At 40.9% G+C, this 15,016-nt stretch overlaps 1 protein-coding gene across 1 annotated transcript; it reads left to right on the top strand.

Moving 5' to 3' along the window:
• The first annotated feature begins 206 nt into the window (after positions 1 to 206).
• Positions 207 to 10,312, top strand: ARSI (arylsulfatase family member I). Its single transcript, XM_039340884.1, has 2 exons — positions 207 to 1,015; positions 6,838 to 10,312. The coding sequence occupies exons 1-2, from the start codon at positions 693 to 695 to the stop codon at positions 8,234 to 8,236; spliced, it is 1,722 nt and encodes a 573-aa protein (XP_039196818.1). The 5' UTR covers positions 207 to 692; the 3' UTR covers positions 8,237 to 10,312.
• Positions 10,313 to 15,016: the final 4,704 nt, after the last annotated feature.

Below are 15,016 nucleotides of genomic sequence, written 5' to 3'. Positions count from 1 at the left end.
GCAGATGTTGTGTAGAACTTCTCACATTTTTTTCACCGTTCGGCTCCGAAGGGGGCTTTTCTCCCTGGCTGCGTTGCACCTCCCTCACTCCCCCCCCCCCATATTTCCAAAGAAGCACGCGGGACTGGGGTTGGGGAAAGAAGGTTGAGATACTTGGGGGACGGGGGCGGGGAGATCTGAAGAAACGTGGTGGGGAAGGGAAGGCACCGAGGGAGGAGTGAGGCAACATGACAGCCGCTCCTGGCCGAGACTTTCCGTCGGGACTGGGCGTAAAGAAAGCGAAGCCCAGACCCGCCGCCCAGGAGGGAGGAGGAGGAGGGGACTCGGCGGAGATGCAGTTGAACTTGGGCGCAAGTTTCGGGAGAAGTTCTGAGACTTGTTTTGGGCGAAAGGTTTCGCGCTGACAGCCCCGCAAAACTTGGCGGGAATGCCGCTTCTCCCTCTCCTTTCCTTCGCTCCCTCGACAACGCAGTCTCTGCTCCGGAATGCTTCCTCGAGCCGCCGCTACGAATCCCGTCTCTGAGGCGTTTCCCGCGGGCGATTTTAACTAATTCGGCCGCTCTTCCGCTCTGCTTGAGCGAAAGGAAACCCAGCTGGCTGAGACGGGCGGCCTGACGAGATTCTCCCCATTGGCGAGAGGGGATGCCGGCCCCCTAGGAGCCTCTCATCCAGGCTTACGGGCTCGGTTCAGCATGGCCGTCTATGCCCTGACTGGCTTCTCCCTGGCCAGCCTGCTGAGCTTCGGCTACTTATCCTGGGACTGGATGAAGCCCGGTCTGGTGACCGAGGTTTCGGGGGACCCGGCTGGGAAGCCTCGCCTCCCGCCTGCCTTCTCCAGGCCTCCTCACATCATTTTCATTCTGACGGACGACCAGGGCTATCACGATGTGGGCTACCACGGCTCGGACATCCAGACTCCGACGCTGGACAGGTTGGCTGCCGAAGGGGTTAAGCTGGAGAATTACTACATCCAGCCCATCTGCACGCCCTCCAGGAGCCAGCTTATCACGGGAAGGTAAGGAGGGGGCAGAAGCGCCAAGTCTTTCCACGCCACTCGCCTCCAGTCCACGGGGGGGACTGGACGGGAGAAGCCGAAGGGAAAAGAGCCCCGCGATGGCTGCTGAAGAGGGAGCCCGCAGGAAGCCTCATGAACCTCAGCCAAGGACCGTCCCCCGGATAAACTCTGTATAAGTTAGGTTCAAATGAAAGAAAAGGGGGACTGAATGAATAACCAGATCGAGAAAAGCAAAAAACAAAACAAAAACACAAAAAACACCTAACCCACGCTATATTTAAAGAGATAATGTGGTCCTCAGGATTCAAAATTCAAGTGTTAAGAGCTGAATATTTTAATGGGGCGATAAGGTTAGATGGATTTTACTGCATTTGAACTATAAAGTTGTGCAGACAGTAGTGATGAGGCATAGTAATGAGTAATAATGAGTAAAAAACGGTAGATGGATTTCACTGCTTTAGAATGTTAAATCAGAACAGGGTTGGTGTGCAAACAGTAATAATGAGGCATAATAATGAGTAATAACATTGGTTGTATTTCATAGGATTAGACTTTTAAAACGTAACAGTAATGGTGTACAGACAGTGTTACCCAAAGGATGGACATACCACTTTTAAGTTCAGACAACTTTCCCTTCAGGAAAGTTTATCTTGAAAAAAGTTACGCTACATTGTTTGCACCTTCTTTATATGGAAATAGTATTACTGATCTCCCTTGCCAGGTTACCATTAGGATTATGCCACATACCATTAAAAGTTGTACATGTACATACAATTAAAACTTGTATATACAATTACAATGCAATTATAGAATGGATGATAATGATGATGACAGAAGCAGCAGCATCTGAAGAATCAACAGGATTTCATCAGAGCCTCTCAAATCTTGACTCGCTAATATTAACCCAAGAAATTCATTTACGTTGTTAGCAGTGAAGGCAATTTTGCATCCCTTTTAAAGATATGGTTCTGGCTTGGGATTAACAATATTCATATCTGTGATAATAACATTGGATTAGATAGGCCACTGAAAAGTTTGTGAAAACATAAGCAAAAATTTTCTTTTGAGTTAGTCTATTGGTCCAGTACTGGCAACATTGACCAGAAGTCCATTTATATATTTCATGAAGGAGGTTTTCCCACTGTACCTCTTGATCCTGAGGACTCAGTCTAGGAAACATCCTTGGTATGTTAAATATATGACGTACCATACAGGGGGAAGAAAGAGGGGAAAAAAAAAGACATCTTGCTTCCTAAAACCCAGAATAAACTATTTTTCCTTAGCAAACTAAAATCTATCAGATAGAGAGGATGTCATGAAAATTTCTGCTCAAACTTTGCATGAACTGTGTTCTTCGCTTTGCCGCTACAAAGTAGTCCTACGGTCCAGTCCTACATATTCGCCAAACACCAAAATGAACATTCTAGGTGGAAACTCTGCATTGCACAGATCTTTGTGTTTTGCCAGATTTTCAGTGGCTTGCTCTGCTGTTCAAGAGCCAGAAATCAAAGAAACTGGCCTTATTTTCATCATCCAAGCATCTATCAGACATAAAACACAGAACACGTTTAATTTCCCACAGCTACACATTCCAAATCAACAGTATGTGTCGTGTTGTGTGTGTGTGTGTGTGTGTGTTGGGATGGGGCAGGGAGACAGATTCAGAGCCAGTGGTAATTCCTGAAAAAGGAAAGAAAAGTTTGGAGATTGGAGAATTGATGGGATGATTAGAAAGGACTCACTATGAAACTTTTCCTAAAACAGGGAATATGACACTTCTAGAAAGGACGAAATTTGTCTTGTGGCTAGCTAAACTATCTTTGGTGCCATTCATTTATTTTTGTATCCAATTTCAGAGTGCCATTAGCTGCATGCATATCACAAGACATAGAATTTAACAGCGAGGAAAAAGTATGTGGATGTCTTCCATAAATATTTTGAATGGAGGAAAAGTAATACTTATAGAGTACTGCTGTACCTTATGGAAGACTCAGATTTTGTGCATTGGAGCCAAACTAGCGGGAGGCCCTGACCCGTGAATAAGGTGATACGGCTTCTAGTGTATGAGCATTTATACCAAGATAAATCTGGAAGTATTTAAGGTGCTATATAACATACTAATATTTTCCCTCTACAGCACAAAATTAAATAAATGACTTCCAAAATAAATAATACAGTGGATTTCAGTGAGATAATTAAATCTGCAATCCTATACCATTTATCCGGGAATAAGCCCTTTGGGCTTCATTTCTAAGCAACTATGAATGTGATTTCACTCTGCGGGTTGCACAATTCATTTATAAATATATATATAAAAAAAGCCATTCCTTCCCTTGCAGCAAACTCTATAGAAATTTTGCTTCAATTTACCTCAGTTTTGAAAGGACTAAGTCCTTTGAAAATGATAAATAAAAGTTTTCAGAAAACAAAGTATGTCTATACGAAACATTAAGGAGATCAATACAGCCTTGTTTAGCAACCATTTGTAGTTATGACAGTGATGAAAAAGTACCTTTCCATTTACATTTACAACCTCTGCAGCTCTGTAAAGCAAAGGAAAGCTGAAATAAAATCATAAGCACAGTCATGATTTCACTTTGTGAGCCTTTCACCTGATGACCGAGTTGCCAGTCCCAGTTGTAGTCACTAAATGAGAACAATTTACAACAATTCATTTAGTGACCAGTCAAAGTTACAATGGCACTGAAAAAAATGAATTCATACTTATGACTGTTGAAGCATTGCCATGTTCACATGATCAAAATTCAGACGCTTGGCAACTGAATGCTATTTATGATGGTTGTAGTGTCCTGGGCTCATGTGATCACCTTTTGCAATCTTCTGACAAGCAAAGACAATGGGGAAACCATATTCACTTAACAACTGTGTTACAAACTTAACAACTGCAGTGATTCACTTAACAATTATGTCAAGAAAAGTTGTAAAATTCACTTAACAACTTTTTGCTTCACAACAGAAATGTTGGGCTCAATTGTGGTCGTATGTTGAGGACTACCTTCAATATCTGTATTTAAATATTAATCATTGTAAATCTTAAAAACAAAAACCATTCAAATTTTAACTTTTGACTTTCTAGATAGTGTTGATTGTGATTCTGAATTTGCCAGAAGTATCGATGCAAAAACCCTTTGTGGCAGATGCTATCTAATCTGCAGTAAGACAGACAATCAGCACCATTGAAGATTTTAATATGCTTCCCTACATTAGTGGTGGCAAAGGCGATAGACTGTAAAGATGCTATTCTCCTTGGTGTGTTGTCTCATAATAAGCTTATGCTGGGTTTTTCACTTGCTATCCAAAACATATCTAATTATTCTCATCTGGAAAAAAGAGAGATTGTATTATGCAGAATTTGTAATATTGAATTAATTGCCTGGCATGTGAAACTCATTGGGCTTTGTGTTATACATAGTGGATCAGATATAGTTACAGATAAAGATGGTCCTTGACTTATGTCCATTTGTTCAGGGATCATTCAAAGTTACAACAGTGCTGAACACATGGATATATAAGTGGTCCTCAAAATTCTAGCCATTGCAGCACTGCTGTGGTCACACAATCAAGATCTGAGTGTTGGAGTACTTGTTTCACAATTACTGGATCAAGACAGTCATGGTCACACAATCACTAGTCTTCCTTGCCAGCTTCCCATGAGTAAAATCAATGGGGAAGTTGGTAGGGAGAATCATAAGTCACTCCAGTATGTCACTTCTGCTTATTCCCTAATTCTTCCATTTCCTGCAGCTTATACTGGCTATCCCGGGCCTTCCTACAACCCATATGTAGTCTACGTTGGTCCTCCCACCTTCCCCAACTCATACATGGCTGCACTGGTCCTCTCATGCCCTCCCCTGTCAACCTCCTTCTCCCGTGGCACTCCCATGCACCTTATCTGGGACTCCCGCCTCTTCCTGCTTAATAACTTGCAGGTTGTGGGGTTAACAATCACCCAGGATTGCTGTTGATAAGCCATGAGGTCACATGGTGTTGCACTTATGACCATTTTACTTTGCTACCATAGCCTGAGTACTACTGGTAGTGTCATGGATAGTCATATATTAGGGAATTCTGCAGTATGTAGGGAACTGGACTTGATGACCTCTTAGGTCTCTTCCAATTCTGTGATTCTATGACACTCAAGATGTATCTGAGGACACTGATCCTATCTGCTGAGTGTAATCCTGCTAGGGATTCTTTTCGGGTCAGTCTTTTTAGATTTGCACCATTTTGAAAGGTTATGAATATCTTCCAGAAATTAAATTGGAATTGCACTGATGTTCACTGCAGTTTTGTGCTTTGAATCTATACGCACACATAATCATCCGGAAAGTATTATAACAGACTGATCTTTGTTTTTGCTCCATTATTTGCTCCTGTTATTTTTACCATCTCTGGCTTGAAACTTCAGCACACGGTTAACCTTTTCAATTAGAGGTAAAGTCTAACAAAGAGGTGAAAATAGGAGTGGTGAGCAAGTATCAAGAAATAAATGAAAAAGTAATATGGCTTAAAAGTAGTCCTGAAAAGCATTGGAACTGAGCAGTACTGTATTCTATGCATCCTTTAAAAATATGTGTATTTTGTGAACTTCCAGAGAAGAAAGGGCAAACCTGATAGTTGATTATGGTTCCATTAAAAAAGGAGCCCACAACCAAGTGGAATGAAGAACTGGTGAGAAGACTGGCTCTTCATAATTCCTCTGGGCAAGGAGAAGACTTGAGCTCCTGTTATTTGCCCCAGCTCCTGGCAACTTAGCAGTTTGAAAGCATGCAAATGCAAGTAGATTAATAGGTACCACTTTGATGGGAAAGTAATGGCATTCCATGTGCCTCAGCATCTATAGTCATGCTGCTGGCCAAACGATCACACAAATGTCGTTGGACAACAAAGCCCCCCCTCCAGCTAAGAAACGGAGATGAGCACCACCCCCTAGAGTCAGATACAACTGGATAGGAGAAACTTTTACCTTTACGTTTAAAAGGGATATACGCATAACTCACTAATAAACCAAAAAAGTGACTTGGATAACTTTCCTATATTTGGTTTACAAAAGAGACTTTTTAAAGCTTCAAGAATGATGTTCTGAGGGAGGGAGAGAAAAAAAATGAAAAGAAATAAAGTTTAAGGACATTATTGTAAAAAGATTAAAGATTGAGGTTATTAAAATTAAAAGGAATATAAGGTTAGTTTATTTGATCAAAGTTAAAATATGTTGCTGTTTCTGGTAACCTTTAATGGACCATTTCTGACATCAGGACTGAAATGACAAGACTTTAAAGACAGTTTTATAGATAAGAAATGAGATATGGGAAGAAGGGATCATTTTGTATTTTAAAAGAAGGTGATAACTATACTAACATTGTTTATATTTGTGATGAAAGGGGAAGTCACAGCCACCCAACCACACACACACACACACACACACACACAGCTTTACTATAGTCTTATTTTTTCTTTTCTGCACTTTCTATTTTTTATTCTTTTTAAAGCTTGTTTTAGCTTTCATCTTTTTAACTGTACAGTTTAATAAAATTACTACAAAACCAAAAATGTGTTTATGCTACATGTATGTATACAAATATACCTGGAAATAGATATCCATTATAGATATCCATTATATTATGTCTGCTTACAGCTTGGACATTTTGAACCTACTGCCATGCAGCTTTTAGAAGGAATACAGGTAGAAGTAATGTTCTGTTGGGGAAACCTACTTTTCAGGCGCACAACTGTAGGTTCATGGGGGATGGAGATGCTGCAGTTCAAGATGATGTCTTTGCTTTCTTTATCTCTCTTCCTAGGTACCAGATCCATACAGGTCTTCAGCACTCAATCATTCGTCCCCGACAGCCAAATTGTTTGCCTCTGAACCAGGTCACTCTCCCACAGAAGCTGCAAAAAGCCGGCTACTCTACTCACATGGTTGGCAAATGGCACTTAGGCTTTTATCGAAAAGAATGCCTGCCAACCCGCAGGGGCTTTGATACCTTCCTGGGCTCTCTGACAGGAAACGTGGATTATTATACATACGATAACTGTGACGGGCCGGGAATATGTGGGTATGACCTTCATGATGGGGAAAATGTAGCCTGGGAACAAAGTGGCAAGTATTCCACGTTCCTTTATACCCAGCGAGTCAGAAAAATTTTGGCAACCCACAACCCCAAGGAGCCCCTCTTCATCTACATAGCATTCCAGGCGGTGCACACCCCTTTGCAGTCCCCAAAGGAATACATCTATCGCTATCGCTCCATGGGAAACGTTGCCCGCCGCAAATATGCTGCCATGGTCACATGCATGGATGAAGCTGTGAAGAATATCACCTGGGCACTGAAGAAATACGGTTACTATGAGAACAGTGTTATTGTCTTCTCTACAGATAATGGAGGGCAGACATTCTCTGGGGGAAGCAACTGGCCATTGCGAGGCCGCAAAGGAACATATTGGGAGGGAGGAGTGCGTGGCATTGGATTTGTCCACAGTCCACTGATTAAACGCAAGCGAAGGACCAGCAGGGCGCTCATTCACATAACTGACTGGTACCCAACCTTAGTGACTTTGGCTGGAGGCAATGTGTCTGAAGCAGATGGCTTGGATGGCTATAATGTGTGGCCAGCTATCAGTGAAGGCAAAGAGTCACCACGGAGTGAAATCCTGCACAACATCGATCCTCTGTACAATCATGCCAAATATGGCTCTTTAGAGAATGGGTTTGGCATCTGGAACACAGCAGTACAGGCCTCTTTAAGGGTGGGAGACTGGAAACTTCTTACCGGAGACCCTGGCTACAGTGACTGGATCCCGCCACAGACTCTGACCACCTTCCCGGGGAGTTGGTGGAACTTAGAGCGCCTGACAGATGGGATGCATCAGTCTGTCTGGCTTTTCAATATCACAGCCGATCCGTACGAGCGCTATGATCTGTCAGACCAGCGTCCCGAAGTAGTCAGGGCTCTGCTTCTTAGGCTAGTCAATTACAACCAAACAGCCATCCCTGTCAGATATCCTGCGGAAAACCCACGCGCTCACCCTGACTTCAAGGGTGGTGCCTGGGGACCTTGGGCCACAGAAGAGGATGAAAGGTGGGAAGGAAGGCATGGAAAAACAAAAAACAAAAAACGGAAAAAGAAGTGCAAGATCTGTAAGCTACGCTCCTTTTTCAAAAAGTTGAACACCAGACTTATGTCAAACCGCATCTGAGATGGGGCAGGCTGGGTTCTTACCAAAAGTCAGGTTGGAACAGGGCTGTTCCAAAAAATGGAAGTTGGGGGGGGGGGGAAGATCAGTAGAGTATTCCTCTTTCTGTTCAACTTGGAGTGAAGCGAGATGGACTATCAGCTCTTCCTCCCCTATTGTGAGGTAGGGATAACCAAGTCTGCCAATCCATCCCACTTCATCTTTTCCCCAATTTCAGCACCAACATTGCTGATTCTGAATATGGGCAGACTTTGCAACCTCTATTTGACATAGTCCCTTCCTTTTAAATGTTATGACATGAGATGGTACTTAATGTTCAATTAATCATTCTAAAAGGTTGCAGAAAAGATACCCAAAGTGTGCCATTCAGGAACTAGTGGAAAGAATATACATTCTCAGTCTTTAACCAAAGATGAAATTGTTCTTTACCCAGGGAAAGAATTGCTTAAGGATGAAATTGTTCTCTATTTGCTATTGACTCATGGAATGCTGACCATAAATAATCTTATATAATATTTTTGCTCTGAGAAAGTGACTGTGGATTCTTTTCTCCCTGGAGATTGTAGTTGCCTCCTTCTGATCACTTTAGTGCCTGTGGGTGTGGATACGGAAGACCTGGGACAATTATTTTTATCAGAGTTAAAATGCAGATCTGGCGTGGTGCAATTTCCCCTCCCCCCTGAATATGTATAAAGCCAAACATCTTGTAAACGTGGGCAGGGGCATCAGTAAACACTGTGAGTGTTGCTTGAGCTAAGAGCATAGTCTTATATATGCAAAAGGAGTTGATAAGAGTTGAATTTTTACATTTGATTGACAGATCGGTTTACTTCCATTGTACGACTGCTCTTATATAGTTTTTTTTACTATGCAGATTTTCTTTTCTGCAATTATGAGTGTACTGCAGAGGAGCTGTCGTTCATCTATAGATCTGTTCAGAATACAGAAGAATACTTGCAAGTTGCTTCCATACGTCAATTTGTATGTAAAACAAACTATGCACATATTCATGATTAGATTACAAATCTTACTGTTTGGGGAGCAGATGCTTGAATTTCTTCATAATGGCAGAATTGATTTTTACAAATGTGATGATTACTAGCTGAATTTTTTTTAAAGAAAAATGAGGACCCAGATTGTTGGGGGCAATATGCTGACTCTGTAAACCGCTTAGAGGGGGCTATAAAGCACTGTGAAGTGGTACATAGGTCTAAGTGCTAGTGTTAGTGCTATCCCTAATATGGTCCTTCAGGTCTTCCACTTCATTTTCTTCTCTTTCTTACCACCTTTCCCAGCATCAAAGCCTTTTCAGAGAACTAAGTCTTCACATAATGTGTCCAAAGTAGGACATTTTCAGCCTGGTCCTTTGAACTCCAAGTGAGAACTTTGGATTGATTTGTTCACTAATCCATTTGTTTGTTTTCTTGGCTGCCTGCAGTATTCTCTGGAGTCTTCTCCAACACCAAACTTTAAAAATGTCAATACTCTTCCTATCCTGCTTCTTCAAAGTACAACTGTTGCTTTCATAGATTGTGACAGGGAGTTGCATAGATTATTCTGATCTTCGTAGGTGTAGATACATCAGAGCATCCGAATACCTTTTCCAAGTTATTGTGGTTCTGGTTCCCAGGTTCTGCCAAGTGCTATTGGAGAACATATTGTATTTCTTAACAGCTTGCTCCTTTAGCTAAAAGGCAGAAGCTATCTACCATCTTGATATTTTGGTTAATCATGATTGTAAAACTAAATCTTCATATTCAAACCATAAAATGAAGTGTTGAAGATAAAGAAGAATGGTCTAGGAATCTCCAGTGGCATCTGGCTGGCACCTGAGGGACACAGAGACTGGATGAAGGTGATTGTTGGTCTGTCTAGCAGAAACTTTTTTGCCATCTTATATTTTAGTCATGTTGACACTTGCTGTGTTCTAAAAAAAAAAAAAGAATTTAGTAATCTGGAAAAATTAGGATATTTGGCTCTGAGGCAAGTCTGAAAAAATAAAGTTTGGCCTCCTTAAAAGATTCATTTGAATGAATCAACTCCTTAAAGTAATTGTACCTTTTTTTTAGGCCCATGCAGAGGTCTTGGGCAGGGGTCTTCAAACTTGGCCCTTTAATGACTTGTGGACTTCAACTCCCAGAATTCCTCAGCCAGCATGCCTGGCTGAGGAATTCTGGGAGTTGAAGTCCACAAGTCATGAAAGGAGTCATGAAAGGGCCAGGTTTGAAGACACACACACACACACACACACACACACACACACACACACACGCACACGGTCTTGGACAAGTAGAAGTACTTTAAGGCATCTCACATGGTCCAAACACTTTTTTTTGAGTCACCTTCAAAGAGTGCTCAGCCCTAAAGATCATACAATATCCTCAGTCTCTAAGGCAGCATGTGTCTTTGAATACCAGTTGACGGGGAATATGGGAGTTTGGTGATGCTTGAAGGATTTCCAGGGGTATTTGTTGGGTCACTGCAGGAGCAGGATACTGGTTTGAATTTTCTAAGATCCATTATGCATTTGCCTAATATATCTATATCTTTGTTTCCTTCCTCTCTTCCTGCCTACCTTGCCAAACACAGGAGTCAGCTCGTGAAAGTTGCTTTTAAAGTAGGGGTTCTCAACCTTGGCAACTTTAAGACTTTGCTGGCTGGCTGAGGAATTCTGGGAGTTGAAGTCCACAAGTCTTAAAGTTGCCAAGGTTGAGAACCCCTGTTTTAAAGAGAGTAGCTTTTCCAGAGCCTGGTGCTAAACAATCTTTCTCTTCTCCTTTCTGGGCTAGTGCTTCTCCCTTCTCCTTTTCTAAATACCAGGCAGGGTTGCTTGCCTGGGGCTTCCTTGGGGCAGAGATGCTGAAGGATTGTAGGCAGATCTCCTGTAGACACATTCTGATCAGCAGTCAAATGCTGATCTTACCTTAGAGTGGTGTTGACTTTGCAGCCTGACTAAGAAGAGGATGATATCTCTGGTTTGTAGGAAGCCCCTGAAATTTTCCTGCAAAGTGACAACGGTTGTCTGGATTGTACAATTTCCTTTGGGTGTTTTGTGGAAACAGTTCCTGTATGTATACCACCAAAGAGGATACTATCAAAAAAAAAAAAAAAAAGAGCAAACAGCTCTAAAATCAGTTAACCATGGGGGCTGATTTTATTTACACTTACATAATGCATTTTACATTTTCTCCCCACAGGTTTTAGTTGGTACAGTGTGTGGGGGCGAAAGCCCTGCTGTGAATTTTTTTTTTAAAAAAAATGTTATTTTTGTCCTTAGAGAATGAGTCCTTTTAGGACTTGTCAACTCATTGATGAGCTGTGTGAGGCTCTTTTTCTTTCATGTCACTAAAATCTGTGACAGTTGGCAGGGCTTAGATACCCAAGTATACAATGTACTCCTTTTCATAGTACCCTGGAGATCTGTTTCTGCCTTCTGAACAAAGTGTAATTTGCACCATAGGGCTACTTATGGTTCTCCCAGAATGATGGCTTAACATATTCATGGGTTAAGGAGAAGGAGGAGGAGGAAAGGGATAAGGAAAAGAAGAATTGCAATTGTTTCTTAGAAGTGGCTAACATATAATGGGTCTAATTTATCTCTTCAGAGGCATTTCTAAAGAATTGTCCCTATTTGCCCATGAAGTAGGTCAGTTTTCCAGAAAGAACAAAGGATGGATAGAGCTGACTGCTAATTCAGTGCTGAATTAACACACATTACCTTGTTCTTCTGGACAATCCTGGAGGAAGGGATGGCAATGACATTTACATTTATTAAAAAGTCAGGGAGAGGGAATGGGGAAATGGTTGGTGAAAATGATGGAATTGGTTCAGATGGCCAAACTGACTTTCTTGATCAGAGAAAAGACAATATCTACATTGATTGCATCCTGGAAACCCCTTATAGACTCCTTGTGTGAAACAGGGTAAACTTATACATGTACTTATAACTGCTATAAAAAAATGTGGAAATTGGAAGTTACTTCTTTGTATCATTGTTCTTTCTTTTCTATTTTTTTATTTTTCTTTCTTGCATTTTTAGTTTTGTCCTTGATTTCTTCCTTTTTCTTCTTATTTTATATTAGTTTTTATGAGTTTTTATTTTCTTTTAAATTTTTTTAAATAAAATTATATTAAGAAAAACACCCAGGAGATGCTAAAATGCATTTGGTGCTTACATAAACATGCTGGCAAATGTCCATTTTTAAACAGTTACGTACATTTAGTCATTGTAGGAGGAGGACCATGTTATGGGGGCAAAAAAAACAAAAGGCGTCTGGTACCACCTTTTCTGACTAACAAATTGTTATCATGTGCCTGTAATTTTATTTTACTGCATTTAGTTAAAAAAAACTATACACAAAAGAGCATTTTATCAGAATAAACCATAGACAGTCTTAAGGAGCTTTATATATTTACTTGATTACATGCCATCAAGCCAATGTTAGCTCTTAAATACTGGATAGATTTTCTCCCTGATGATCTGTTCCAAATCTGATCTTTCAGTTTTTCATCCAAAGGTGCACTTGTTGCCATTTTAACTGAGTCCATCCACCTTGCCATTAATCTTCTTCCTCGCTTTCCTTCCACTTTTCCCAACGTTAGTACTTTCTTCAGAAAGCTAGATCTTCTCGTAATATGTCCAAATTAGGATAATGTGAAGCTCATTATTTACAACTCAAGTGAAAACTCTAGATTGTTTTGTTCAATGGTTCATTTGTTTGCTTTCTTGGCTGTCCACTGTATTCGTAGAATTCTTCTTAGGACTCGAAACCAAAATTTATGTATATTTACAACAGTATGTAAAGTTGGAACACACTGTACACTCTGTTTGCTTATAATCTGAGCCTGTGTTTCCCATCAAACCCTTTCTTGTGTGGTCCTATAATGGACAGCCAAGCACAGCTGCTAGATCTCCCCTCCATGCCTCAAGAAGATAGATAATCCTATTTCTTCCATCAATTTGAGATGCATTTGTGCTCTAAACCCAGACCTTTTTTCCTCTGCTTCTCCAGAACCAAATTAATTCAAATTACAATCCTTTAGTTAGAAAGATGAAATTACATTTGAGTAAACTTGGTTATTATGTTATAAGGATTTTCCAGAATATGAAAAAAATATGAAAGTATCTAATAGGGTAAGCTTTCGATTGTTTGTGGGAGTGAGTGGGGATAGACAGCTTTGTTTTATTTTAATGGGCAAGGCAACCAAAGTTTGTTGCTTGTTTGCCTGTATTCGGAGAGCAGGGAGAAAACTTGTGTCCTTTCTGATGGTTTTTTTTTTGGATCCCAACTGCCATGAGCCTCAGCTAGCTAGCTGATAGTTAATCATGATGGCAGTTGTAATCTAAGAAACCCAGAAGACCACACATTCTCCAAGTCTGGACCAGTTAGAACTTGAATTAAGCAAAATGGGACTTACAAAATGTTTATTTCTGATTTCTTTTCTCCTCCATTTTAAAAAGCTGTAAATGATGCCATTTGTGCATGCAAAAGATCCTGGAACGTTCTGGACCTAATTCCTTCTCCTACCTTCAGATCTAAAGAAGTGTGGAAAAATTACTGATTTTTCTGTTAAATTCATTCTGAAATGCATAATGCCACCTGACTCACCTGGTCTTTGCCATTCTTCTTTTCCTGAGGATGCCCCAGGATCACCCAAATGAGAAAATATACATTATTTTTTTAAATTACATTGAAAACCAAACCTTTCTGTGCTTGATTTGATGCTTTGAGGCAATTTGAACCAACAAAAAATTGGTTTATTTCTCAGTTTGGGGCAATGATAAAATTGTTCTTTGGAAAGGAATGCTTAAAGGCTTAAAAATCAGATAATGAACCATGGGATCACTTTAACGCCAGTTCTGAATATGTTAACTCTATTTGCCCAATAGTTCAATTATTATCCATTGCCACTTTCAGTCTGGAAATTATGTGAGATTAGAAGAAACAGACTGACCTGCAAAAGGTACATGTAGTGACAGTTGGAACTTTGGAAATGTCAGAATATTTTATTGATTGGCATGAAAGGTCAAAATGTTTCACTCTGAACACAAGGAGGAATATTCATATCTCATCTCTGTTCTCGCACCCCACCTGAACTGTGGAGTAGAGAAGCTGTCCAATATTTCTCTCTTGGCAAGCATGGTTCCAAATGACACTGCTCCTGCAACATCTCCATGCTGTAGGAACGTCTGCCAAGAGAAGGAAAGCCATTCTCTCTTTTGCTATGCTTCAGAAACTAAATGTATTTTAAAGCACAGTTCAGTGTGTCAAGCAGACCAACCCAGAGGTCTCAGCCAGGATGTGCTCTGGCCAATGAGCAACATCAGATTTGGGCACGAATGCATGCAAACAGGACGCCAGATCTAAATGCAGCTGTCTCTCCTAAGTGGAGCCCCATATCTAATAGTCCCATTAAAACCCAGTCTGCTCCGCCTGTCACTCTCTTCAAGCTTGGAAGGTGTGAATACTTGAGAAGTATGAAATTGCCTGGGGGAGCACTCTGAAAGTGGCTGAGTTACCTCCTGCTTGGTGTCAATTCATAAAGGTCACAGCCGGTGAGAAACAGCAATTAAGTTCAAGAACACTCTGTGGAAATGCTGGGTGTTCAGTGTGAAATAACTCTTTCTGGTTTTGCAGGATGATTGCCCAGCTGCCTGGCTAGCATTTTCAGGGCCGTAAGACAGTTCTGCCTTCCTACCGAGCACAATAATTTTGTGTTTTCCTCGCCTGTGTCTCCCGCTGCATGTTTTGTGAAGAATTAAAGCCAATTAATAGGAATGGT

The sequence above is a fragment of the Crotalus tigris genome, unplaced genomic scaffold (assembly GCF_016545835.1).
Source record: "Crotalus tigris isolate CLP2741 ecotype Arizona unplaced genomic scaffold, ASM1654583v1 scf7180000017754.2947050, whole genome shotgun sequence".
Classification (NCBI taxonomy): Eukaryota; Metazoa; Chordata; class Lepidosauria; order Squamata; family Viperidae; genus Crotalus; species Crotalus tigris.
This window is presented reverse-complemented; position numbering and strand designations above follow the sequence as displayed.

What these genes read in the sequence shown, in the direction of transcription:
- ARSI (XM_039340884.1), top strand. Translation starts at nt 693, where the DNA reads ATGGCCGTCTATGCCCTGACTGGCTTCTCCCTGGCCAGCCTGCTGAGC. An exon ending in AGCCAGCTTATCACGGGAAG is followed by an intron (nt 1,016 to 6,837) that starts GTAAGGAGGGGG and finishes CTCTCTTCCTAG; the next exon opens with GTACCAGATCCATACAGGTC.